The sequence below is a fragment of the Ambystoma mexicanum genome, chromosome 13, assembly GCF_040938575.1.
Source record: "Ambystoma mexicanum isolate Mex_15411 chromosome 13, UKY_AmexF1_1, whole genome shotgun sequence".
Taxonomy (NCBI): domain Eukaryota; kingdom Metazoa; phylum Chordata; class Amphibia; order Caudata; family Ambystomatidae; genus Ambystoma; species Ambystoma mexicanum.
The window spans coordinates 393,430,032-393,457,658 of record NC_090938.1 but is presented as its reverse complement, the minus strand read 5'-3'; the positions used below and the strand labels follow the sequence as shown (position 1 = coordinate 393,457,658).

The window sequence follows — 27,627 nt, the reverse complement described above, 5'->3', positions numbered from 1 at the left end:
TTCCCATGTGCAGGCTCCGGATGCGCCCGTTGCAAGAATTCCTGGATGCGCGCTGGATCCAGACGACGGGCAGCTTCGAGGAAAGGATCAAGCTCGACGAGAGTTTCCGACGAGCGATACGGTGGTGGGGCACCCGCGCGCATCTGACGGCGGGCATGGACTTGCAGACCCCAGCCCACCAGGAGACTGTGACCACGGATGCCTCCCTGGAAGGGTGGGGAGCGCACACCGAAAATCTGCACGCAAGGGGACTCTGGCTCCCGACGGAGAAGTCCCTACATATCAACGTCCTGGAGCTCCGTGCAGTGTTTTGGGCCCTCAGGTCCTTCCTTCCGTCCCTCAAGGGCAAGGTGGTGAGGATCTTCACCGACAACACCACCACCATGTTTTACATCAGGAAACAGGGCGGAACCAGGTCCCCGGCGCTGTCCAAGGAGGCGCAGGACCTGTGGCATTGGGCCGTCGCCCAAGGGATTTTTCTGGTGCCGTTTCATCTGGCAGGGATAAAAAACACCATCGCCGACTCACTCAGCAGGGAGCTGCGCTCGTGCCACGAGTGGGAGCTACGGCAGGATCTGGTGGATCGCCTCTTCCGACGGTGGGGCACACCCCAGATCGACCTGTTCGCGACGGCGACGAACACCAAGTGCCGGAGGTTCGCCAGCAGGTTTCCCCAGACGAGGAGCATGGGCGATGCTTTCTCGTTCCCCTGGGAGGGCCTGTTCCTCTACGCGTTCCCTCCCTTGCCTCTGCTAATCCGGCTCATCAACCAGCTCAAGAGGTCACGGTGCAGGATGATCCTCATCGCACCTGCGTGGCCGAGGCAGATATGGTTCCCGGACCTTCTGGACTTGTCAGCGTCCCCGCCGATCAAGCTGCCGGCGGACGCGGATCTACTCTCCAGGGAAGGAGGCGCCATCCTCCACCACGACCCGAAGTCGCTGAACTTGCAGGCCTGGCTCCTGCAGCGCTAGAGTTTGGAGGATACGACATACCGGCCGATTGCAGAGAGGTTCTTGCAAAGGCCAGGGCGTCCTCGACTCTTAAATGCTACGGACACAAGTGGAAGAGGTTCTCTGTCTGGTGCCACGCACAGAAGATTAACCCTCTACGGATTACGGCTCCCCAAGTACTGCCGTACCTGCTGACGCTGGCCAAAGCTGGTCTGGCACACGCGTCCATCAAGATTCATCTTGCTGCGATCTCCCGATACACCAGAACCACGGGCCGGACGTCCTTGTGGTCTCATCGTCTGGTGAAAGAGTTCATGAAGGGACTGTTCAGATCGTTCCCGCCGGTGAAGGCTCCGGCCCCGGCGTGGGAGCTCAACGTGGTGCTGACCAAGCTCATGGGACCTCCGTTCGAGCCTCTGCACTCGGCCCCGTTGAAGTTTCTATCGTGGAAAACAGCTTTTCTTGTGGCCATCACCTCCGCACGACGAGTGGGAGAGATCCAGGCCCTTTCCTGCAAGGCCCCGTATTTGACTTTCCACGACACGAGGGTAGTGCTCAGGACGCACCCCTCCTTCATGCCCAAGGTACCGTCGGACTTCCATCTCAACGAACCCTTGGTGTTACCTGTGTTTTTCCCGTCGCCTTCGTCGCCGGCTGAGAGGACTTTGCACTCGCTGGATGTAGCTAGAGCGCTGAAGTTCTACGTGGACCGCACGAAGGGTTTTCGGAAGACGTCACAACTCTTTGTGAACTTTGGACCTGTCAATCAGGGGAAGGCTCTCTCGAAGGCTTCCATCTCCAGATGGCTCTCCGGCTGTATCATGTGCTGTCACCGGTTGGCAAACCGACCGCTGCCTGGCCGTCCGAGAGCCCATTCCACCAGAGCGATCGCAGCTACCACGGCGTTCCTATCTGGTGTGCCCCTGCTGGACATATGCAGGGCTGCTACGTGGAGGTCGACGCACACCTTCACGAAATTCTACTGCGTCGACCGGGATTCCAGGGAGGAGTCCAGGGTCGGCCAAGCAGTGCTGCGCAACCTGTTCGCCTGAGGTGAGCCTGGTGAGGAGGTAAGATGCTTAATGTTGAGTTTATGTGATGCTTAATGTTGAGCCTTTGCCACCTCCCGTGGTTGTGCATGTGTGTACTGCTATGTATTCTTTATTCATGAGCATGTGAATCCATGCCAGACCCCATGCTGGAGAAGGAACAAGTTACTTACCTGTAACTGTTGTTCTCCAGCATGGGTCTGGCATGGATTCACATGCGAACCCTCCCGCCTACCCCTCTGCGGCTCTTCACTTGGTCATACTGTCACTTCACGTGCTTCCAAATCTGAAGATGGCTGCCAGAGGCGGGGCTTAGGTAGAGGGCAGTCATTGGCTGTGGTCAGTATGACGCAGAGACCAGTGATTGGTTACTACTACGAAAGACAGATCAGAAACGAAACTGATACTGGTTTTTTCTTTACCGAGGATTCCCAGCCTGACGACGGGGAATATTCATGAGCATGTGAATCCATGCCAGACCCATGCTGGAGAACAACAGTTACAGCTAAGTAACTTGTTCCATCTCCTCCTTCAACAGCAAGTGGCTGCTCATGAAGTGGACACCTTCTGCTTTCAACCACAACAAACACTGTCTCAGCTGCTCTGCTTGGCACGAAGTGACCCGGCCCATGCCTCTTACAAAATTAATTTGGCTGCCATCTCCTGCTTCACTCTTACTCCTTCCACCTCTCTGTTGTGGCCTCATCATCGCCTTATTAAGGAGTTTCTTTGAGGCCTATTCTGTGCTTTTCCAACATTGCAAGCTCCTATGCCGGAACTCAACGTTGTGCTCTCCAAAATGATGCAACATACTTTTGAGCCTTTGCGTAAAGTGGACATCAAGTTCCTGTCATGGAAGACTGCTTTATTGGCCGCCATCCCCTCAGACAGGAGTGATGGTGAAATCCAGGTGCTCTCTATCAAGCCGTCTGATCTGGTCTTCTAATAGTCTATTGTCCTGTTGCTATTCGCCCCACCTTAATGGCTTGTTACACTTCAATGAGCCTTTACTACTACCAGTGTTCTTTGGCTCTCCTTCCTCGCCTGCTCTCACTTCACAATCCAGATGTCATGTGAGCACTGAAGTACTATGTTGCTCGTACCCGTACTTTCTGAAAGTTTTCTCGGCTGTGTTTGGCATTTGAACCTACAGCCATCGGCACCAGGTTGTCCAAGCCATTTCCTGCTCTGCTTATGGCACATTGCAGGAGGGCTGTTGCACCTAACACTGCCTTCCTCTCCAGTGTTCCCCTCATGGTGGTCATCTGCAGGGCAGCAACATGGAGGTCTGTCCAAACCTTCACAAGGTTCTACTGTGTCAACGGAGACTCAGCAGCGGGGTCCAAAGTTGCACAAGCTGTCCTTCAACATCTGTTCACCTAAGGTGAGGTTTATCCTGGAGTTTAACCTTTTTTCCTTCTACCGGTTTGGAATTGTATGCATAGTTGTGTATACTGCTGTGTAATCTATTCAAACAGCATGTGAATCTATGAAAGATCCAATGCTGGAGAAGGAATAAGTTACTTACCTGCTATTACCGTTCTTCGGGTAACTTTGATAGGTTCACATGCTACCCTACCCCGTTGGTGGCTAATCTTGACTCGTTTTGGCACTCACATGGGTTGAGTAAATCTGAAGATGGCCTCCAGTGGAGGAGCCATTTGTGGGATTTCATATGGGCTGAGCAGTGAATGATCCAAAACAACACTGCAAGAAAACTGAAGTGATTGCAGTTCTTAATTTCGAATGAAACTGCTTTAACATTAGAGGATTCCCAGCCTGAAAACGGGGAATATTCAAACAGCAGGTGAGTCATTGAGGGATACCAATGCTGGACCACAGCAGTTAAAGGTAAATAATGTATTCCTTCTGACCAACAAGAAAGTGTGTGCTGGTCGTAGGGTTCATTCTCCTAGATGCTTTGCTGCTACCTCTGCAAATGGGTGTCCCTGTTTGCAGGAGTCAGGCTGGTATGTGCCTATCATTTCACATTTTTACTAAGCAAGCAATATTGCCTGGATTCTTTGTGGTCAGATGGCTGCTTCAGTTGTTTCAATGCTCCAGCCTGTCCTGGTGGAGGTGATGGTTCCTTGCTCCTCTCCCTCTTCCAGGTTCAGCACTAATTAATGGGAATTTTTCCAGATGAGCAATCTGTGAGGGTAAGGAATCAATCGGTACAGTTCTTTCTGATCGATTATTCCATCCTCTCCCACATATTCCCCATCATTACTTAATACTTGTAACCTGTGGCAATTCTGTGTTCCTCAGATGATATGTAAGGGGTAAACTTGGAGGAACAGAGGTTCTGGGGTTCAGACAGCTCTACTACCGGGCACAAGGTCTCATCTGTTATTATGGGAGAAAATGCAGAGCCTCAGTGTGCCCCTTGGTGACAATGTTTCTGATTCTTGACTTGCACTTGCAGGATGTTTCTAAGATGAGGAACCTGTGAGCGGAAGGACTAATCCATCAGAAATAACTTTCTGAAATGCAAGTATTTTAAACTTCTAATGGATTGCGTCCTCCCACGGATTCCTTATCTTAGATATACTGATATCCTTCTTGCAGTCTCGGAAAATGTTTTGACAGCAGAGGGTGCTGTGCGGTATCGAGTCAGTGTCCCTCAGCGGTATCCATTTGTGGGCTTGGACATGCCGATGATGTTCTAAATAGCATGCACTGCACCCATTGCCCTAGTCCTGTTTTTACGCATGTTCAGCACGCTCTCGCAACGGTTCGATTCGCCTCAGCGATTTTTTCAACTTATTTCTTTGAATTCTTCTGAGTATGTGTACTCCGAAGGCAGGTTTTAAGAAGTGTGCGGACTAAGACTTGAAGATGATGATCACAGATCTGCACACGGTGTACCTCTGGTGCCTCGCAAATGAGCACAAACATATCGAATGCGGCTCTGCCAGTCGATGATTAACAATCTAGCAAACGAGAAGGTCGAAACTCACCCTAGGTCAGTCGGTTCCAAAATCTCCATCCTCTACTCTTTTTCAGAGAAAATCTTCTGAAAGCAGAAGTTTGACACAGGACTAATCACCTCAGAGGCCTAAAACGCTTCAAACACTCTTAAACTGTCATGGTCTAGTAGTGATTTTAATCATTCTTCATCCGCGTTTTCACAAAAATATCGAAGAAGAGACGCCATTGTTCTTAGTCTTCCAACTCCTCGCCCGACAAGAGACAGGTACGTTTCCCCGATAAGTCTGCCTCGACAGCCCATGGGAGAATTTTCTGTCAAAAATTGAAGCTTTTTTTAAGGCGGCCCCTCCTGGTCCCTCTAAAGAGCCAAAAAAGGCTAGCTGTTTTACAGCGCCATCAAAAGCCGGAAGGGAGTCGTAGAAGGCTTTGACCCGTGCGCTCAAGAACCTGAGTCAGAAGACCTTTGAGATGCCTACTCTAGTGTCTACCACAGGGGCAGAATCAAAACCAAAGGCTTAAATCCCTTACTTATCGAAGGGCTCAGCATCAAAGTCATCGATGTCAAAGTCACCCTCGTTGACCTGGGATCTAACTTCAGGTATTAAGCCGCAATCGAAGAAAGACAAGTCTTTTGGATCCATCTTCGAGCAACATGACTACGTTGAACCCTTCGTGTATGAATGTTTTGGCACACCTAATGTCCCTGAAGAGTTGGTTTCAGATTAATCCCGTTTGGAGGACTTGGGTACTTGCCTTTAGAGAAGCCAATAGCTTGGACACTTCCCCTGAAGTGGAAATTGCCATGCCTGACATTTTCTCATACAAGTGCGGCATACAGGACAGTTATGAACATGGTCTCTTAATATTTGGTCTGGGGCATCCTGCAAAGGACAGATTTCAAGATGACCTCACAGACATCCTTGATAAAGGCCCTCCTAAGGAACCTGTGCTACTTTTTCATTAAGCTCTCAAGAATACCATCTTGGAGACAACCCTGACACCACTTCTGCTGTGAATAAGGAGTTGGTGAGGAAATATAGACCCTCCTCTATAGAACTTGACTTTCTCTCCAAGCACCGTATTCCAAAACATTTGGCGGTACAGGCAGCTACCTCCACTTCTAAGGCAGCTGCTTACCCATCCATCTTATTCAATAGGGATGATCAAAAATATGATCTATTCACAAAAAGGGTGTTTTTTGCTGGCAGCATGGCTCTTAAGCCATTAATGAATCTTGCGCCTTAGCAAAATATACTTTCACTCTGTGGAATGTAATTTCCCTTGCAGCAGATAACATACCCGATGAGGGATGGTGTCAACAACATCATTAGTGATGCCAAAGAGGCAGCATGCTAATCACTCCAATCAGGTCTTGATGCATCGGACTGCGCTGGTCCGGCTCAAGTGCAGTCATCAGGAGGTTTGCATGGCTGCTCAAATCTGGATTTGCTCCCAACGTCCAGTCAAGACCTTTAGACATCCCCTTTGATGTGTCTAATCTTTTTGGATCAAAGGCTGATGAGTTTTGAGATGCTTCAGGCTTCTAATGTGGCTGCAAAATCTTTGGGAGCTGCCATTCGTCAGCCACAATAGCAGCAGCATCCGACTGCCCAGGCTTGGCGAGGGATCTCTTTTCACCTCTAATCTTCTTTTGGACAAGGAGGTAGAGGTCAGGCCAACCAAAGAGGGCAAAGGTGATTTTCACTTCTGCCTAGGGGTCGTTGTGGAAGAACTGCTCAGGCCAGAACCCCAAAAACTCTGACCTCTTTGCTCGCAGGACTCAAGTGGGAGGCAGGTTGACCCAGCATCTTAAAGAATAGCGTTACATTGGTCACTTCAGACAGTGGCTTAAGGGTACTGTCTCCCATTTCTAAAAAGGACCTCAGATTGTCCCTAGAGCAAGCAATCTCTCTGGGAACCAGACCTGCTCCATCTGCAGGAAAGTCTTATCCTGCTAGAGAAAGGTGCTGTGGAAAAGGTAACTGTAGTGGAGCAGTAGCAAGGTTGGTACTCCATCTATTTTCTGGTTCCCAAGAAGGACCGAGAAGCGCGACCCACTTGGACCTGAGACTCTTGAACAAGTTCCTCAGTAAGGACAGAATCAAGATGGTCACTCTTTTGCAGATTCTCCTGGCTCTTCAGCTCCAAGATTGGATGGTGTCACTCTATCTTCACTATGCTTACTTTCCTGTGTCTATACATCCCAAGCACAAAGTACCTGAGATTCCTCATTGGCAGTTCTCACTAACAGTTTTGGGTACTGCCTTTCGGGCTGACCTCCACTCAGAGGGTCATCACCAAGTTGTTGGTGGTGGTGTCAGCCAATCTAAGGATGGGAGGGATTCACATCTTTACTTACCCAGACAACTGGCTGATCAGAGCTCGTTCTCTCGAAAAGGCTGTGGAACATCTCAACCGCACCTACCACTCTCTCCACAAACTGGGCTTCTCCCTCAACTTCAAGAAGTACCAAATAACACCTTGCCAAAAGCTTCATTTCATTGGAGCAGTCCTGGACTCTTTCTCGGGAACGGCTTTGCCTCCCGAAGTGAAGGCTCAACATATCTTACAGATGGTGATGAGGTTTCAAAACGCCCAACATTTACTGGCTTTCAATTTTCTGAGGTAGCTGGGCCTCATGTTATCCTGCATTTCCCTTGTGCCAGAAGCCCGTCTAAGGAAGAGGTCTCTCCAGTGGGCCCTCAGATCCCAATGGTCACAGGTCTCAGGCAGGATGATGAACCTTCTTCAGGTCCCAAGCCAGGTAACACAGGATCTCCTGTCTGTGGCCCTGCGAGGAAAATTTGATGCTAGGGGGGGTAACCCTTTTGGCATCCCTGGCCGGAGATAAGTGGTCATAGATTCTTCCGTTATGGGATCAGGAGCTCACATAAGCGATCTTACAATCAGCGGCCTGTGGTCCCTTTCAGAATGCAGACTATACACAAACCTTTTAGATCTGAGGGCAGTCAAACTGGTGCTGATGGGCTTTTCTTTTTGCCATCTATAGAAGGGAGGAATGTCCTGATAATGACCAATAAACCATTGTCCATGCATTACCTCCACAACAGAGGAGGTGAGGTGTAAGGTCACTATCACTGTACAGGGAGGCAATGGAGCTCTGGTTTTGGGCACTACAAAACAGAATTTCTCTATCAGCTGTTCACCTAGCTTGAGAAGAGACCACAATGGAGGACGCTCTGAGCACAGTCTGCCACGAGTGGGAGTTAGCTCAGGAAGTCCTTTTAGACAACTTCGCCCTTTGGGAGATCCCTCAAGTGGGTTTTTTGGCATCCAGAATCAATAGGAAATGCAACCTGTTGTGCTCCAGAGAATTTCCGCAGAGCGGAGCTCTGGGGACACTTTGTGGGTGACTGGGGTTTTCCTCTACTGTACGCGTTTCCACTAGTCCCCATCATTCCTCATGTCATCAGGAGGTTGAGGAAGTTCGGGAAATCCATGATACTTATTGCTCTGGGTTGGGCCTGGAGGATGTGATAACCGGACCTTCTAGATATATCCATCTGCCCTCCTTTCAGTCTTCCCCAGAGAGTGGGCCTACTCGCACAAGGGAGAGCCAGTCTTCTTCACTCCAAAATCAGAATTCTGAGCCTTCATGCCTGGTTTGAGAGGTTAAGATTGAAAGATTGGGAGCTCCTGGAAGACCTGATGGGCGTGTTGCTTTCGGCCAGAGGACCAGCAACAAAAGTACTATACCGCTGCCGTTGGATCATGTTTTGCAGCTGGTGTAGAGCTAAACATATTGATCCTTTCACTTGCAATACACCTGAGTGCTTCCTTTTTTGCTCCAGCTGACCCACCAGGGGCTGCAGGTAGCTACTGTCAAGGCTTGCAGCGTTATTCATCTTTAAACACACGCCAGAAAAGGGCTTTTATTTTTAAATAGCCATTGTAATTCAGTTCCTCAAGGGACTGACAAATATTTTCCCACCTGTCCCTTTCATAGTCACGGCTTGGGGTCTTAGCTTGGTGCTAACATTTTTGATGGGAGCTCCATTTGAACCTCTTCATTCCTGTCGTTATTAACTTTCAAAACAAAATTTCTTGTAGCCATCACTTCTGCTCGCAGAGTGAGTGATCTACAAGCTCTATCATGTAAACCTCCTTTCAACATATTTTCCAAGGAGAAGGTTGTTTTGAGACTTCGTCCCTCCTTTTTTCCCAAGGCAGTGTCTGAATTCCATCTGGCACAAAAAAATTACCCTGCCAGCATTTTATCCACCCACTAATCCTTCCAAGGAGGAAAGAGGTTCCATATACTTGACCCAAAAAGGGCTCTTAAGTTTTTATATTTCCAGGTTGGCAAATGTCAGGAAAGATGACCAACTCTTTATTGGTTATATTGGACACAGACTAGGACAGGCTATGACTAAACAAAATGTCACGTTGGATCCTTCTTTGTATTCCAGAATCTTATTCTATGGCTGGTTAAGATGTTCTTGAAAATCTAAGGGTACATTCCACCAGAGGTGTGGCATCCACTTTGGTTCTGCAAAGAGGTCTACCAGTGCAGGACATTTGTAATGCTGCAACTTGGTCTTCGATACACACCTTTTCAAAACATTACTGCTGGGACACCTTGGCGGGTCCGGGCGCTAGGTTTGGGAAAGCTGTTTTGCGCTGTAGAAACCACTAATAAAAATCCACTTGTCCCACCTCCTTCTATGAAACTGCTATGGGAGTCTATGAAAAATGAGAAATCTCTGCGAGGCCACAATCCAATAGAAGTACACATTACTTAGCCCTGGTAATGTTCTTTCTACTGGATGTTCCTCCAACGGATTCCTCATCGCCCTCCCAGCCTAACCCTCTGACTGTGGGTTAATTTTTTAATAAACTTCTCTTTCTTCGCCCATGTGGTTTTCATAATCCTCAAGTTGGCTGTGCAGAAAGGGGAAAAAGCTAGAACTAAGGCTACGGGCATGCTATTTATACCATCTTCAACATCGCACCCATTGCTTGAATGTATACTGTTGAGGGACATCGACTTGTTGCACACAGCGCCCTCTGCTGCCGAAGTTTTTTCTGCGACTGAAAACAGGATATCGGTATATCAAAGCTGAGGAATCCGTGGAAGGAACATCCAGTAGAAAGAACATTACCAGGGGTTAGTAAGTTGTTCTTCTCGCTCTCTCTCACTTGTGCATGTTGTGCAGGAAATGTGTTCTCGCTCAAGCCCCCAAGGTACTCTCCCATAGATCCCCTTTTTCATTATTATGAGTAAGGACTAATGATCATGGTAACTCACACCTGGCTCTTTTCTTTGTACTGTTTCATTGCCATCTTTCTGTAGAGTGCCATCCCTCCCTGAGAAATGCCATTCTTTTCTTCCTTATCTTATCAATTGATATTATTCTCTCTGGCCCCTAGTCATCAAATACCAGGAGCCCCTGGATTTTGGTGTCTAACAACTTTGTAATTCTATATTTCCCTTGCTTGAAATGTCCCGTATCTCTTTTTCCTCCCCCACCCAAGCTCTGGAGAAGATGCTGTCCATGGTTTTCCCTGCCTACTTCAAGGCAATCCGTGAGGACAAGGAGCGGCTTGTGGTTATGAGTGTCCTGGAATCTATGAATGATATGTTGAAAGAGGGCAAGTGTGACATTGTCAGAGAGGCAGGACGTCTCTCTGAGATATGCAACGTCATCCGAGAAGTGCTCCAAAAAAAGGTGACTGCAACAATCCTACCTATTTCCTTTACATTCTCTTTTTGTTTCGCCCTTCACCCTCTTATAGTCCTGTTTGCTTCCTCTCAATTACGGCCCATTCCATCTCTTCTCCATTTCCACATTCCTTCAAACACCCCCAGATCTTATGGTCCCGGTCCCCTCGCGCTTATTCAATCTGTTTTATTTTTCGTATGCTTCTATCTGAATTCCTATTTTTCCTTCCTCTTAATCAAATCTCTACCACTCTGCCGTTTTACCTTTCTTTTTCTCTTCTTTGTGTTTCTCCTTTGCCACTTCCTGTCAATCTCCTGTTCGGTATATGTTCTCATGCATCTCTACTTACCATCTCCTAATTTCTCCACTTTTGTTATCTTTGCAGACCGCATGCCAGGATCCTGATGCTGAAGATACTGATGATGATGAAGAGCAACAGGTCAGGGTGTGATGAGCATCTGCCCATTTAGCAAATGTGTACATTGTATGTGGCAGCACAGCCTACATTTTCAGAGATTCTGTCCTCTATCTGAGATTGTTGAAATGGATTTCTAGAATCTGGCCTGGTGGATCGGTTTTTGGAGGCCACCCTAATTATAGTGAACAGGGGAACTCTGAGAGGTTAGCGAAAACCCAATCAAGGTAAACGTGGAGACCAGTGAAGGCGGTTCTCAGGAGAGTGTGAGTGGGATCAGGGGTCCACACATTAATTAAATTTAGTCAGGAATGTATAAAAATACAAATAATTATTCTAGGATTTAAAAATACAAAAAAATGAAACAAGCAGGTGATATTGCACAATACTTGAACATTTATACAGTCACCATAAGTTCGTAAAATGCATTCAATGACTTAAATCAACAAAGGAGGTAAGTAAAAGTGATGCAGGAAAGATGAAACCAAGTCACAATTGATATTCCCTATCTTGAGCAGTCCTATCCCTAAGAAGAATGGGGCCTTGTGCCCAAAAGTCATAGGAGCCGCAATGGGTCTCCCCAGAAAGTATCTGTAGCAGGTAAGTTACTTGTGTTGGTGATTGTTCAAAAGAAGAGATAGAACAAAGTTACTGGGTATGTAAATTGTGTTCTTATTTTTCAGTCGGTACTACCCAGGTTTGACGACCAAAAGGCAGTGGAAGGGAAGGATACAAACAGACTTGTTCTCAATATTATCCTGTGGAGGACAGGGGGAGACAAATACTTACCCCCGACTCAGATTTTCCCAGATGACTTGATAAGTCAATTGGGGGTCCCTGGAGGATGGATTTTCCACCTTTGGTTCCTGTGAGAGGTGCTCAGGAGCAGCGGGTGCAAGGATTCCTTCAGTCAGGTGCAGGAGTAGAGTGCAATCCTTGGTGATGAAGTAATGCAAGATGCACTGATGCAGTCCTCTTCAGCACACTTCACTGTACGGAGGAAGGCGAGTTCCAGCGGCGGCCACTGCACACAGACAACGGCAGGCGTTCTTCCAGGACAGGATCCCTTTAGGATGGAATTCTGAAATTTGCAGACTTATAACACAAGCTGGCAACCACCATTCTGTGTGCAAATGCCGAATTGCAATGGCTCTAGTGGGGTAGCCCACTGGAAAGTCCGCCGCGTAGTCCTGGGACCCTTTGAAAGTCTCATGGTGGCTGGATCCTTGATCACGGCGAGACTGGTTGGTTCCACTAGTCCAGGTTTCGAAGCACCGGAGAGGGCAATCGCAGATGAGGTAGTCTATCAGGGCTTCACCGGGCCAGACGCAGGAAGGGATGGCAGGCTTCTTCTGGACTCTCTTTGGATCTTCATTTGGGGGGTGATCTACAAGGGATTCTTGTCTCCAACGCTGATCTCAAGAAATGGCTGCAGGACTTCTCCTCTTATTCAAAACCCAGCCTGGAAGCAAGTCCAAGCTCACTAATGGTAAGGATCTGCATCATTGAAACAGCCAGTAGTTGTCTAATCAGGGACAACTGTTGGTTTCACCCATGCCCCACACCCAGATTTTCTGGCACCACGGATGTGGAATGGGACAATACAATCCTACCCACTTCCTGGATCACTCGCACACAAAAAAGGCATCACTAGCACGCGAAAGCAGCAGCTTTCCATGGCAAGTGCATGACATTATATGGGATTTTCTGACCTGGCAAAGCAGGAAAGCGGCCAAACTACAATATGGCCAAAGAACAAGTGAAAATCTCGTAGTATGGCTGTTTAAGGGTTCTAGCCATGTTAGGCAGCTATACACAGTAAACGTTAATGTGCACACTAGAAAATAACACAAACATTTTAAAAATATAGTTGCTGCCACCAGCTTGTCTTTAGGCACTGTAAGGGTGCAGAAGTACAAAATGTACACAATGGTGGCATGTTTATTGCTATAATCGTGTATTGAAGAAATGAGGGTTGGGGGAAAATCTAGCTATCCCTAATAATAGAGGTTTCCCTGCCTCAAAGAATAGTCTGAGTGCGTCAGGATGTCCAAAGAAAAAGTCCACCGTTGTGTCAAAACCTTTTTCCAACCCTTACACTAGGAACTCAAACTAAGGGGAATGGTCTTCTTTGACTAAGAACGCCTTCCTTCTTCTGGGTGTGAGATTAAAAGTTGTTTTCCATCTCGTGAAGCAAAGTTCCAAATTATGCAAAAACAAACTTCCAAAGGGTGTGCAACCTTGAGACGGAAAGGTTGCTGGGTCCTCACAATGCCAAGAGAATGCCTCCCTTCTCTTGGCTTTCCAAAATGTTCCCTAAACACCGGGGAGAATTACTCCTTTTCTCTTCAGCTTCTTAAAAGTGCCAAGAGAGTGCCTCCCTTCTCTTGGCTTGGTATAGTGTTCACAAACACCAGGGGGGATTACTACATTCCCTTGGTTTCTTTTCAGTTTCTCTCGCAGCCAACCTGTTTCACTAACCTGCCAGGTACTGTGACTATGAAGATTCCCACTGATCTAATCATCATATGGCTGAGAGTTCCATTATAGCCTTTTCGGCTAATATTTCGCTTTCTGATATACTTGGTACACTCCCCTGCCAAGTATCGTAAAGCGTTTTTGAATATGTCAAAGTTCTCACCTCTGTAAGGGTGTCAGACCCTGTCTTCTGCGTTTTGCACATCCTTCCAGGTTCTCCACCAGCTTCTTGAAGCTCCTTTGCCCCCCCCTCTCCTCCCCCAACAAGTGTACCTTTTTTCCCCAGTCCATAATAGTTTCAGGTCTTCCCAGGCGTAGCAGTCTGCTATGGGGCTTCCCCGGCCATCGTGGCTGTTCGGTGGTCTGCGGCATCTCCGCAGTCGAATGGGGAACCCAACGTTTCCCTCGTGTTCTCTGGTCTGCTGGGATGGCAGGAGCTTCTCCTTCAAGATTTGTTGAGCGGTCCTTATGCTCTGGACTCACTCTGCTTCTGCTTCCTCCTGCCTCGGCTCCACAGTCTTTCTTCAATCCTTCTCTCAGTCTCTGCTTGCTCTTGCGGTTCCTCAAGGCAGGGCTCAATGCCATTCCCAGTAGTCCTCCTACTTTTATACTGTGTTGTAATTCAGATTGTCACCTTGGCTAGTCTGCGCTGTTTGAACCTGCACCTATTCTGCATTGCTCCGGGCCCCCTCTTCGTCTGTTTTCAAGTTACAATGTTATCTTGGCTATATTCTACCTTACAATAACACATAGAGGGAGAGAGGGACTGGGTTGTCCTGAAATGGGGTATGGGAGTGGGTTAAGGGGTATTTCTCCAGCATTGGATCTTTCATAGATTCAGATACTTAAATATTCCCCGTCGTCAGACTGGGAATCCTCTGTGATTTAAATAATTATTAAAAAATTAAATATATATACATTTCCATAGAAAAATAATGTAATTGTCCATTATTGCCTGAGCCATTCAATTGTGTAGTCCCTCCACCTCACTTTGGTCCTTTAGGGCCCCAACCAATGAGGTGGCAGGGTCTAAGCTCCGCCCCAGGCAGCCATCTTCAGATTTTTCACTGCAATCTAACAGACTAGAAGGAATCCTCAGCTCTCTGGGCTTTTTGTTTTTTCTTAACTGTTAGATACATTTTTTTTCTCAATAACAGCTTTATATTGATCTCCTGATCAAATCTTTTCTACACAGTGTTTCTATGCTCAGAAAACACCTATTTTCACTCGGAATTCGTCAAGTGAATCCTCTGTTCACACCATGTCAGAGGAACCTACTACCAAGAACACATCCCTTTTCAAAAGAAGCTTGTCTACATGAAAGACCCTCATGAGCACTGCATATACTGTCTCTATCCCCGTGACATTCACAAATGTGAGATTTGTAAGACTTTTTCTAACACAACTCTCCAAGACAGACATAGATGATGACTCCTACATTTGGAATCAAGAGGACACTCTTCTGATGAAGAATCAGCTAAGACAGTCCCTGTCTGTCTATGGAAGCCTTCAGAGAGGCAAACTTCAAAAAGAAGAGCCTCCTCTGTAGAAAGAAGTTCTTCTCCTTCACATAGGAGTAAGAAAAAGATGGAATCATCTTCCCTGGGTTCTGGAGACTAAAAGAAAAAGCACCCAACGAGAAAACCTCCTCCAAAGGTAAGGAGATGTTTTCAAAAATTCTGGCGGGGGGGGGGGCAATCATCAAAAGCGATCTACGAGCAGCACCGGCGATAGAGGCCCGTCAATGAGCAAGCCGTCGACAAAACCAAAGTCATCTACGCTTCAAACCTCGTCCACGACCAAGTCGTCGTCGAAATCGGCCACAACTAAACAATCGTCGATGAAGGAATCTCACCACTCGTCGTCAACAAAGCTCTTGACGACGGTGCCTCACCCGTCCACTAAGCCATAGTCTGCGAAATCTTCGTCCACAGCACCCTTGTCGACGGAGACGCCCAAACCACCGTCGACAAAAGAAAATAATCATGACAATTGACCCCCCGTTGACAGAGAAGAATAAGTCCAAGGCACCGTCCACGGATGTTTCAAGCACGCCTTCCAAGGATAACGAATCGTACAAACCAATGGAAACGGACCACCACACCTCGGAAGCCCTCAGTCTACCAATAGGGGCTCAACTGTCTCACTTAAGAGAGATGGCAGAATTGCCTGACATCATGCTTCAAGAGGATTTTTCGGATTCCTAACTCCTTTCTGAGCAACCGATCCTCACTCCCAGGCAAAACAGTCGTCCCTGGCATCCCACTTAAGAAGAACCGGCAGACCCATATGATCCAGAGCTCATGTTTTCAATGCAGAGGATCATTGACTAATTTAATAGGCGTCAAAGACATTGTTCTTCTACACCGATGGAAAGGTCTCTTACACCGCCTCTATATTCTCCAGGAAACTCTCCTAACAGGAGCAGACCTCTTAAAGTACGCTCACCGGAACCTCCCCGCAGGTATAGAAGCAGGACTCTCAGTGATTCGCTGACAAGGGTCTCCCCTCCTAGATCATCGCCTGCACTAAGACCACCTACAAGGGACCCCATGAGGCCACCCACAAGGGAACCCACGATGGGCCCATCCACTGCATCAGTTTCCGACTGGCAGGAAGATCCTTTCAGGTATTTTTTTCAGATCTTGAAGAAGGAGAAATTACCCAGGATCCTAACGCGCAGTGTGAGTGGGATGATTACATTGTGGAAAAGCCTAAGAAGGACAGCCCCTCCACCCCCACCCAGGAGACGCTTCACCACCCGACGATCTACTATCTTTTCATACCATAATTGGTAAAGCGGCAGACCTCTTTAATTTGCAGGTTGCATCAGAAATGAAAAAAATCAGTGCTCCGAGTATAGAGACAAACGTAGGACAGTCACTACGATTCCTCTTTTGGACACAATATGGGACACTGGAGTGAAGATTTTGGACATAGCATTGTCCACACCGGCACTCGTCTCAAGACCGAGGAAAAGTATAAGGCACCAGACACGGCACTGGTATGTCTAGGGGGAACATACTAAACCAGATTCCATCATAACAGTTGCAGCCAGAAAAAGGCTGGCTTACCCATCATCGCCCCTTTCAGCTCCACCTGACAAAGAAGGGCGTAAATTGGAAGCCATGGGCAAGAAGGTATCATCGTCGGTATCTCTCACTATTAAGACTGGAAACACTCTTGCCATGACTGCACGTCTGGACCGTGAGCTGTGGCTCCGTATGTGCAAGCTAACCAAGCACTTGCCTGCAGAACTGCAAGAAGAGGCGAAAGCAATCATATTGGATGTTGAGTCTACCTCCGACCATATGATCAGCACAGCTGTGGACATAGCGGAGTGGGATTTCAGACAAATGGCCCATGGTACGGTCTTGAGACAATACTGAATGAAGGCTACAAACTTTAGACCTGAGGTTCAGGCCCAGATACTGGATATGCCCTTCAATGGGCAGGACCTCTTTGGAAAAAAGATAGGCGACCATCTCAAGGGTATAAAAGCTGACACCGATACAGCGCGAGCCATCAGTTATCTTGAGGACAAGGACGAAGATCGCAGGTCCTTTCGAGGTGCGTCTTCAAAATTCAGAGTTTTCAGCCGCCCCTCCTACAATCAAGACACTAAGTACCTTTCAAGACCAATACCATCAGTCGACAAGCAGATATGCCTATAGGGGTAAACGTGGTTCAAACTACGCCAAGACCCAGAGCAAGCAAAATGGACAGTCCCCCTCCTCCCCACTCACAACGCACCCCGGTGTGAGTGAGAGTGAGCAGTTTTTACCAGCGTTGGTTAAAAATAACATCAGACAAGTGGGTGCTACAGGTGGTTCGCGAAAGGCACACCATCGAATTTCTAGATCAACCTCCGTTTCTTGCCCCCGTTCCATGCAAGGTACATCATTTGATTCAGGTTATGCTGGAAGTTCACAAGCTACACCTAAAAGCAGCAATAGAACCGGTACCAAACCAGCAAATGGGAAGAGGCTTCTACTCCCGTTTTTTTCTGATGAAGAAAAATGAAACCAAAAAAGTGATGGGTGGAAGGTTTTTAATTAATCTGGACCACTGGCGTTGCTCTGGGCAACCTTCCACACCATTGATTTTTAGCCCGTCTGCGTCATTGTAAAAAGGGGTCCAGCCATATGCAAATCAGTCAGGTACTGCCACCAATGGGAGCAGCCCTACCCGAACTGCTAGGCCAGGTCCCCTCTGCACAGAAACACAGGCAACCCCAGACATGTTTCGGCCTTCTTGGGTCTCCTCAGTGAGGTGCAGCTTGGTTCCCTATGGCGCAGCGAGCAAGGGACCCACGTCTGGGCATACCCTCTCTCACATAGGACATACCTTCAGAACGTTCTCCCGTGACTCAACCAACACGACTTCCTCGCCACCCTCGATATGGAAGACGCCTATTTCCACATTCCCATTCATCCTGCCCACAGGCAGTTCCTCAGATTCGCCATAGCGGAGTCACATTTTCAATTCCATGTCCTCCCATTCAGTCTAAAATCAGCACCAAGAGTGTTTACCAAATGCCTCGCTCCGGTGGCAGCATACCTCAGAAGATCGAGAACAAGTGTATTCCCGTATTTAGACGACTGGCTCATAAGGGCAAGCTCATTCCAACTTGGCGAGCTTCGCAGTGGAGAGAACAGTAAATCTCTTGAAAGAATTAGGTTTCTCGATAAGCAAGGAAAAGTCCTGTCCCATTCCCAGCAAGACAGTGCTTTTTCTGGGAGAAGAACTCAACACCAATGTACCCAGAGTAAGACCATCAGCAGACAGAATATCTGCTTTGACTCGGCGGGCTTCATGGTTTCAAAGCAACTGGACAGCTACGGTCCGCTCCCTCAATTCCCTTCTGGGCATGATGTCCTCATGCATATTCCTCATACCAAATTGCAGGCTTCACATGATGCCAATCCAAGAGACCCTGGACTGCCAATGGAAGCAGGCAATCTGGTCATGGGAGGATACCGTACAACTCCCAGCAGCCTTTCACAAGGCTCTCCTATGGTGGGGCATACCTCAAAACCTATTACAGGGAATGCCTTTCCAAGCTCCAACTTCAACTCTTCTCCTCGGGCGGATGCTTCACTATCGGGCTGGGGAGTGCACTTGGCAGATCTACAAACAAAAGGCACTTGGTCCTCTCAAGAATCCCAACTGCACATCAATGTCCTGGAGCTCAGGGCGATACGGTGGGCACTGAAGGCTTTTCTACCAGTACTTGCAGGGCAGGCAGTGACCGTCCAAACGGACAACACAACATCGATGCACTACACAAACAAACAAGGGGGAACGAGGTTAGAGTTGTTTTCTCAGGAAGCTCAAGAACTATGGACCTGAGCTTTACATCACAAGATCCACATCAAGGCAGAACTCCTACCGGGAGTGGACAACGTTCTGGCAGACCAGTTAAGCAGAGACTATTCAGCATCCCACGAATGGGAGCTAGACAAGGCAGACGTCTGACGACTTTTCCACAAGTGGGGGCATCCACAGATCGTTCTTTTTGCCATCAAGGCCAACAAAAAATGCTGCAGGTTCGCCTCCAGGTATCCAGAGGATCTCTCGATGGGGAACGCTTTTTCAGTGGACTAGATAGGCAAGTTTCTTTATGCCTTCCCACCGATCCCGCTCATAGTGAGGTGCTACGCAGACTGAAGGAACAGACCTGCTCGATGATCCTGATAGCGCCGGATTGGGCTCGCCAGGTTTGGTAACCGACCCTGCATCACCTGTCTCTATGGCCCCCTATTTGACTCAAAGTTCATCAGAGTTTCTTAACGCAACAGGATCGGAAAGTGCTCCACCACGACCCAGCAAGCTTGTCACTCCATGTGTAGTTCCTGAGCAGCGAAAATTAACTAACCTGAATCTTCCTGCAGAATGCTGGGACATAATCAAGGCCTCTTGGATCCCTTCTACATGATCCGCCTAAGATCCGGCGTTCGGACTTCCACGTGGTCGGGCCTTCTGGCCGGCCTACACAGTAGGGAGAGTGGGCTCGGGGCTTGCCATACTGTTATGTCTTTCCTCTTTTCCACTGATTTCCTTTTTGGTCTGGTCACCCTTCCGTTCTGCTATGGAAAGGACTCCATTTAGATTCTGCCCTGTGTGTAGGGTCAGATATCCGTGGAAAGATGAGCACACGTCGTGTAACGCTTGTCTCCCCCTAGAGCACGACAAGCGGAGTTCGGCGTGTAAACTCCTTAAACCTAAAACCCTTAAGGAGTGCCGGTTGTAGCGGTGGGCCGCGTACGGAATGTCACGCGTGTAGCCTCACTCCCCTGCCGTGACACCAGCTGAAAGTGACGGGGGTACATCGGATGACCAAACGTCCAACGCGGACGTTATAGACCTTGAGGCGGACTATTCTAGGGCCGCCACGCCCGTCCCCGACCCTTCCAGGCTTGACTCCGGTCCTGCTACAGGGACCACACCCGGTGACGGGGGCGTACAATCGCACCGCACAAAGCACACGACCCAAGCGCCCTCCTCGACGTCTTCATCGAAGAAGGCGAAAGCGCCAATGGGTTGCCGGAAACTTCAGCGGTGCCCACGGATCGGTCTGATCCGAAGCCTTCCCCGCATCCGCAGCAGCGCATGACGACTGGGCATAGCAAACATAACAAGGGCACTACTCCCCAAATTACACGCGCCGAAGTTTCCGTACAAGAAACTTTGACGGTTTCCAAGGCCCATACAGGCCCGAAAACTACGAGTAGGCCTCTACCCGAGAAGCCATCCGCTGGCCCTTCTGGAGCCGCGGAAGACATCTCCACTGCCGACACATCATCGGAGGCGTTGTCTCCCGAAGATTCGGTGATGATACGTAAGAGCATCAATAGATTTGCTACGGCAGTGGGCCTAGTCCCGGTTCTGCCCACAGTTATGGGCCAATCCGCCGAAAAGTTTTCCACGGATTTGGAAGACGATCCCGAAGACTCTTACAAAGAAAGCCAGGTACCCCTCTCAAGCACCCTGAGGAGATCCCCTAAACCCCTTAGGGCAGAGAATACGGTTCCTACTCAGCTAGGTCCATTTGGGTCATCCAAGTGGACCGCGGAGCAATTCGAGGGGTGTATGGATCGGCTGGAGCAATTTTTCAGGGTTTCTGATCAACCTCCGCCGAAAAGAGCTCGGGTAGACCAAAACCCTCAAACGCAAGATGTCCAACACCAAGTTGGCTATCAAGAAGATATCCAGATGGACACGTATAGAGACATCTATACAGAAGAAGAGGAGTCCTCTTTTTCTGGACAACTATGGGGAAGATCAAGGAGCAACGGACAACTGGGAGGACACCCAGCAGGACGATCACAACTCTGATATCGTTTGCCTCGATTCTCCCCCATCCACCCCGATTCGGCAAGCTTCGCCGGTGGATGATCAAATGGCTTTCAACAGCATGTTGAAAAAAGCAGCAGAATTCTTTAAAATTGCCACGCTTGAAGCCTTGGGCGAACAAGATTTTGCAGAGGACATTATTAATGAAAAGCCTCCGGTAAGCCAGTCTATCCCTCTCTTGAGCTCTGTAAAGAGACGGCTGGCCCCTTCCTTACTCACACCCGCTCAGACTAGGGCTATGAACCCAAGGATCAAAAACCTTTTCCGACCCTCCCCCACTGACCCGCTTTTAATCAAAGGACACGCAATCCCAGATTCGCTGGTGGTGACCAACACTCGCAAGAGAGCAGGAGTTCCCCTTGCCACGGGAGAGTCACCCCCGGACAAGGAGTCCAAAAGGTTGTATGCCTTAGGCAAACGGGTTACGTCGGCGGTGGCCTTTTTGCCGTCCGGATTGCCAATAACACGACGTTACTAGCAAGCTACGTCGACGCCCAATGGAACCTACTCCAAGAAGGCCTTCAAGAGGTTCATGAACCAACCAGAGCCAAGCTTCTCGCCATTGTCTCGGAGGGCAAACTTGCCAATCAGAATGTGGTAAAGAATACCCTGGACACCGCAGAGACAGCAGGCAGGTCTCTCGCACAGGGTACTCTCCTAAAGAGGCACCCGTGGCTGCGCACATCGGGCTTTAGGCCTGAGACCCAGGCATCCATTATCAACAAACCCATCGAAGAGGCCAAACTCTTCGGGAAGGCGGTAGACGATGCGTTGGCGATAGCCAAGAAGGAGCACAAGACTATTAAGTCGCTGCCCCAGATTTCCCAGAAGCCCTCTTCACAGAGGGGCAGTAAGTCTCGGCGGTCCTTTCGAGGACAAGCCTGCGCCGCTCAAAACAACTTCGGCACGGGCAACTTCAACTCAAGCCAAACTGCTGCAAGCCCCACTTACTACCCCCAGAGGGGTCAGAAGCATGGAAAGAATAGAGGCAGAGGCTCCAATTCCAGAGAAGCGTCAACTTCGGGTCAGAAATGACCACCAAGTCCAGGTCCCCTCCCATGTCTCCCCAGTCGGGGGGCAATTAACATCCTTCCTCAAGGCATGGGAGGGGATAACTTCAGACCAGTGGGTCTTAAAGACTGTCGGCCACGGTTACTGCGTGGAATTCGCCCGACCTCCACAGTTCAGACCGCCAAAACATTGTCGCCTTTCACCGGAACATCTGCAAATCCTGATCCAAGAGGTGGAAGGGCTGCTGGGAAAGGACGCCAAAGAAGCCATCCAGATTCTTCAGGTAAACAAGGGTATCTATTCAGTGTACTTCCTTGTACCCAAAAAGGATCTCACCATGCGTCCTGTTCTAGACCTGCGCCCAGCGAACAAGTTCATAAAGACCCAGAAGTTTTGCATGATAACACAGAGGTGATGCCATTGCTAAAACTAGGGGACTTCATGACAACATTGGATATGAAAGATGAATACTTACATATTTCAATGCTGCCAGCGCACAGAAAATTCCTAAGGTTCGTGATTCAGGACAAACGCTACCAGTTCAAGGTACTCCACTTCGGCATAGCCTTGTCACCAAGGATGCTTACCAAGGTCTTGGAAGTGGCAGCGGCACACCTGCGCAGACTTTCAGTTCCAGTTTACCCTTACCTCGTCGATTGGCTCATCACGGGGGACTCGTTCGACGTTTGTTTTTCGAACACCCAAAAAACAGTAGACCTGCTGTTCAGTCTGGGCTTTTCTATCAACGCAAAGAAATCCAGCTTAGTCCCCAGCCAAGTAAAACAGTTCCTGGGGGCTCTAATTCGTACGGAAGACGGTCTAGTCTTCCCTTCCAGCGAGAGGGTTCAGAACATGCTCTCTCAGGTTCCTCAGAATGTAGCCAGTCGATAGGTGACGGTACGCAAAGCTATGCATTTGCTAGTAATGATGGCGTCATGCATATACTTGGTTCCCCACGCGTGGCTGCGCATGCGTCCCATGCAAGAGTGGCTCAACAGCCAGTGGTGTCAGGCCAGAGGACAATGGGAAGATCTGTTAGTTGTTTCGCCAGACCTCGTTCTCTCTCTGCAGTGGTGGTCGAGGGAGAACCTCTTGATGGGGAAAACCTTCACCACCCCTGCATTGGAAGCCACTCTCACGACAGATGCATCTCTCACGGGGTGGGGGGCTCACCTGCTTCAACAGACAGCACACGGAGTGTGGTCCCCTCAGGTAGCGTCCAACCATATAAACCGACAGGAGCTACTAGCAGTGTTCAAAGCATTGAAAGCCTTTCAGGAGCAACTGCAAGGGAAGACAGTGCTGGTCCTAAAAGACAGCACAACGGCAATGTATTACCTGAACAAGCAGGGGGCACTCACTCTCCAGGGCTATCCAAGCTGTCCCAAAACATCTAGATATGGGCTCTCAAACACATGATGTTCCTGATATCCCTACATGTTCCAGGGGAACTCAATCTTCTGGCAGACGTACTCAGCAGAGATTTTCCTCTGCCAGAAGAATACGAATGGCGACTGCACGAAGACATTGTATCCAATGTCTTCGCAGAATGGGGGTTTTCAGGGATCAACCTGTTCGCTACTCAGGAGAACGCCCAATGCCAAGATTACACCTCCAGGTACCCTCAGAACCGATCCAAGGGGAACGGTCTCTGGATAACTTGGTCGGGGAAATTTGTCTACACTCCCCTTCTGAACAAGATGCACCAGGAACCAGTCACCATGATTCTGGTGGCTCCCATGTGGACCCACCAACCTTGGTTCGCGCAACTGATGGAAATGTCCCTCTCCCCACCAGTCAAGCTGCCCTGCCCGTACAACATGTTGTCTCAGGACAGGGGGGAGACTCTGCACCCATGCCTACAAACTCTGAATTTAGCAGCCTGGCTCCTGAGGTCATAGAGTTTGGACATCTGCAACTCCCTCAAAGATGCATGGACATACTGAGGGAGGCAAGAAAGCCTAACACACGTTATTGCTATGCCAGCAAATGGAAACGTTTTTTCATCTGGTGCAGTTCCAAAGGCGTCAATCCCACCGATTGCTCGCCTTCACACATTGTGTTATATCTAACCCATCTGTTGGACTCTGGGTTAGTCTTCAATTCCTTAAAGGTTCACCTAGCGGCGTTGTCAGCCTACACCACGTCGCAGCAGGAGGTGCAGTGGTGGAAAATACCTGTGATTAAAGCCTTTATGGAAGGGGTTAAAAGAATTTATCCCCCCATCACTCACCCAGCCCCTGGGTGGGATCTAAATGTGGTTTTAACTAGGCTCATGATATGATAAATGATATGATAAGGCATTTGTAACGCGCCTATACACAGGTGTTTCAAGGCGCGACGAGGCAGGGAGGGGGGAACAAGGGGAAGAACAGACAACGATCCTACTAGGCCAGGTGTCATTCAGATCGCGCAAGTGCAGGGGGAGGGGGAGGGGAGAGGTGCTTGGGGAAGGGGAGGGGGGAAGTGCAGTACAAGGTAAGTAGAATAAATACATAAAAGGGCCAGCTGGTGGCAAGTGCAAGGTAAGTGCAGAACAAGTGCTGGGAAGGGGGGGCTGTAGGGATACAGAGACAGTCCCGCAGTGCAAGTGGAGAATGGCTGGGCCAAGGACCGAGGTCGGTGAGAGTGGCCCAGTTGCAGATTCAGTGCAGTTTCAGCGAAGAATTAGCAGGGGAGAGGGAGAGAGAAAGCAGAAGCAAAGAGGAAGGTTTTGAGGTGCTTCCGGAACCGGAGATGGTTCTCCTCAAGTTTCAGGGGGGCAGGAAGGCTGTTCCAGAGGGAGGCCCCTGCCGAGGAGAGAGATCTACCCCCAGCTCGTTGCTTCGAGAAGCGGCTGACCCTGAGGGAGTTGGAGACGGATGAGCGAAGGGCTCGGGAAGGAAGATATTTAGGAAGAGAGTGTTGAAGGTATTTAGGCCCCAGGCCCCAGAAGGCCTTGTGGACAATGCAGAGGGTTTTGAACTTTATCCTCGCAGCCACTGGGAGCCAGTGTAGAGATTTCAGTCCTGGAGAGATACGGTCCCTGGGCTTGAGGCCACGGACAAGTCTCGCAGTTCTGTTCTGGATGAGTTGCAGAGGGCGGAGTGTGGAGGCAGGCAGATTAAGATAAAGGCTGTTACAGTAGTCCAGTTTTGAGAGAACCAGGGCTCGGGAGACAGCGAGCTTCTGGGGGAAGGAGAGGAAGGGAAGAATACCTCTGAGGAGGTGCAGCTGGTAGTGTGACTTCTTAGAGACGTCAGATATATGAGGAGAGAATTAGAGTGTGGAGTCGAAGATAACCCCAAGGTTTTTTGCCTTGCAGGTAGGAGCAGGAAGAGGGCCAAGAGAGGCCGGCCAGAGAGCTGCAGGGAAGGAGGGAGTGGGTGTGCCGATGAGCAGAATCTCAGTCTTACTGGCATTAAGGCAGAGGTCATTGGCGGCACACCATTCCTGGATAGCAGACAGACAGACAGTCAGAGATGAGGGAGGGAGAGGAGGAGGCCGAGGGTAGCCTGAAAATGAGCTGGGTATCGTCCGCATAGCACTGAAAGTTGGGGCAGAGAGCGGCTATGTGGTGGGCAAGGAGTGCCAGATACTGGTTGAACAGCCAGGGGGAGAGATTAGATCCCTGGGGGACACCACAGGTGGAGAAAAAGATGTCAGAGAGGAAGGACCCGAGTTGGACCTGGGAGGGTCGATTGGAGAGGAAAGAGGTCAGCCACGCCAGAGCCTGACCAGTGATACCCAGGTTATCACGGAGACGGTTGAGCAGGATGGCATGGTTGACAGTGTCAAAGGCAGAAGAGAGATCGAGCAGAATGAGAACACACGGAGTGTTGGAGTCGAGGTTCAAAAGCAGGTCCTCACGGATGTTCAGGAGAGCAGTTTCCGTGCTTCTGGGACCCCCTTTTGAGCCTATGCATAAAGCTAGTCTGAAAGACCTGACTTACAAGACAGCCTTTCTAGTAGCTATCACTTCTATCAGAAGAGGTAGCGAACTACAGGCCCTCTCGGTTTTGGACCCCTTTGTTACAGTCCACAAAGATAAGATAGTTCTGCGCACACATCCCAGATTTGCGCCGAAATTTATTTAGAAGTTCCATGTGAACCAGTCAATCGAACTATCCACGTTCTTCCAGAGACCTACTAACATGGCCGAAAGAAGCCAATAGAACTAAACCACTGAGGAAAACTAAACAATTCTTCGTTTCAGTGGCAGCTGGTAGAGAAGGGGACCCTGTCTCTAAATCAGTAATAACAAGGTGGATTGTCAAATGCATCACACTATGTTACACTCCTGCATAGAGAGAACTGCCATTCAAGCCTAGAGCACATTCTACTAGAGGCACTGGGGCATCCATAGCATTCATTGCAAATGTTCCCTTCGAGTCCATTTGCAAAGCGGCAACCTGGAGTTCTGTAACACACCTTTACAAAACACTATTGCCTGGACACTCATTCTAGGTCTTGATTCTCAGGTGGGACAAGCAGTACTAAGACATCTTTTTTCTACTGTTCCTTCTCACAACCCACCTCCAACTCCGGGTACTGCTCGCTAGTCTATGCACAGCATGTGATTTATAGCAGATTAACAAGCATCAGAAGACATGCATTACTTACCTTAAAAGCATTTCTGATGATTGTATCTGCTTAGATTCACATGCGCCCTCCCTGCCTCCCCGCTCGGGGTGGAAGGAACATAGACGTCTGACTACTTTCTCTCTTTATGTACTCACTCACTATAGCCTTGGGCTCCCTCATGGCAGAAAAAATGCAATCGGATGGACCTCGGCGCGTGAGGGATTTTGGGTACTACACACGTCACGATAGGGATAGTGTTCCAGACACTCCTATGCCGACATCCCCTTGCGGTCCCCGAAAGACGAGATGCAATACTCTGCAGTTACCACTGGATGTCGGACCATATGCACAGCATGTGAATCTAAGCAGATACAATCATCAGAAATGCTTCTACGGTAAGTAATGCATGTCATATATATATTTAATTTTTAAATAATTATTTAAATCACTGTGGATTCCCAGTCTGACTTGGAATATTCAAGCATCTGAATCTATGAAGGATACCAATGCTGGAGAAATACAGTTACAGGTAAGTAACTAAAACTTACATACAATGCTCTCCATATAATGTCCCTCGTCCCATAAGGGATTTGCCCTCCCATGGTGTGTCACCCCCAGGCGAACTATTGGACTGTGGCTGCACCGCCCTGGCCTCATGGGAAGGGGCTCCGCCCCTAAAGAAAAACGGACGACATCTAGGGATTTGTCACGGCACATAAAAGTAACCAAAAATCCCAAGTGTAAAAAGCCTATGGTGATGCAAAATGATCCACATTGCACTGCAAGATGCTGTGTGCAATGTTAGAAAGTTACAAAGGTGCAGAAGTTAAAATTGAATAAATAACAAATGAGCAGACAGCTCGACAAGAGGGGTCACATTGTGGGGCTCATTGGGCACCTGGGTCCATGCTGTAGCCTCGAGACATAGTGAAGAGGCCCAGGTGTCGTACAGTGTCGGGTGCCCTTCGGTACTTACAAATCACGATATGGTAGTGGCACCAGGGCACACTGAATTAGTTGATCGGGGGAGGTAAAAATAAAATCCCCTCTCAGTCGCAAATATTTTCCGCCACTAGGTTAACAAACTGTGGTAGAAAATGTAAACCTTCACATTGGCCCACAGGTCTGGCAAAAAGCCGATATGACTGAGCAGGGATGTTTCAGGCAGCTACTTTTGGTGCCACACC

The 27,627-nt window shown here is 48.9% G+C and overlaps 1 protein-coding gene across 1 annotated transcript in view; it reads left to right on the top strand.

Moving 5' to 3' along the window:
- The window catches only part of IPO4 (importin 4), a 3,008,003-nt gene that overhangs the window by 2,311,956 nt on the left and 668,420 nt on the right, over positions 1-27,627 (top strand). The window contains exons 23-24 of the mRNA XM_069633964.1: positions 10,430-10,623; positions 11,003-11,056. Coding sequence (XP_069490065.1) covers positions 10,430-10,623; positions 11,003-11,056 — 248 coding nt within the window. The remainder of the gene's footprint in view (positions 1-10,429; positions 10,624-11,002; positions 11,057-27,627) is intronic.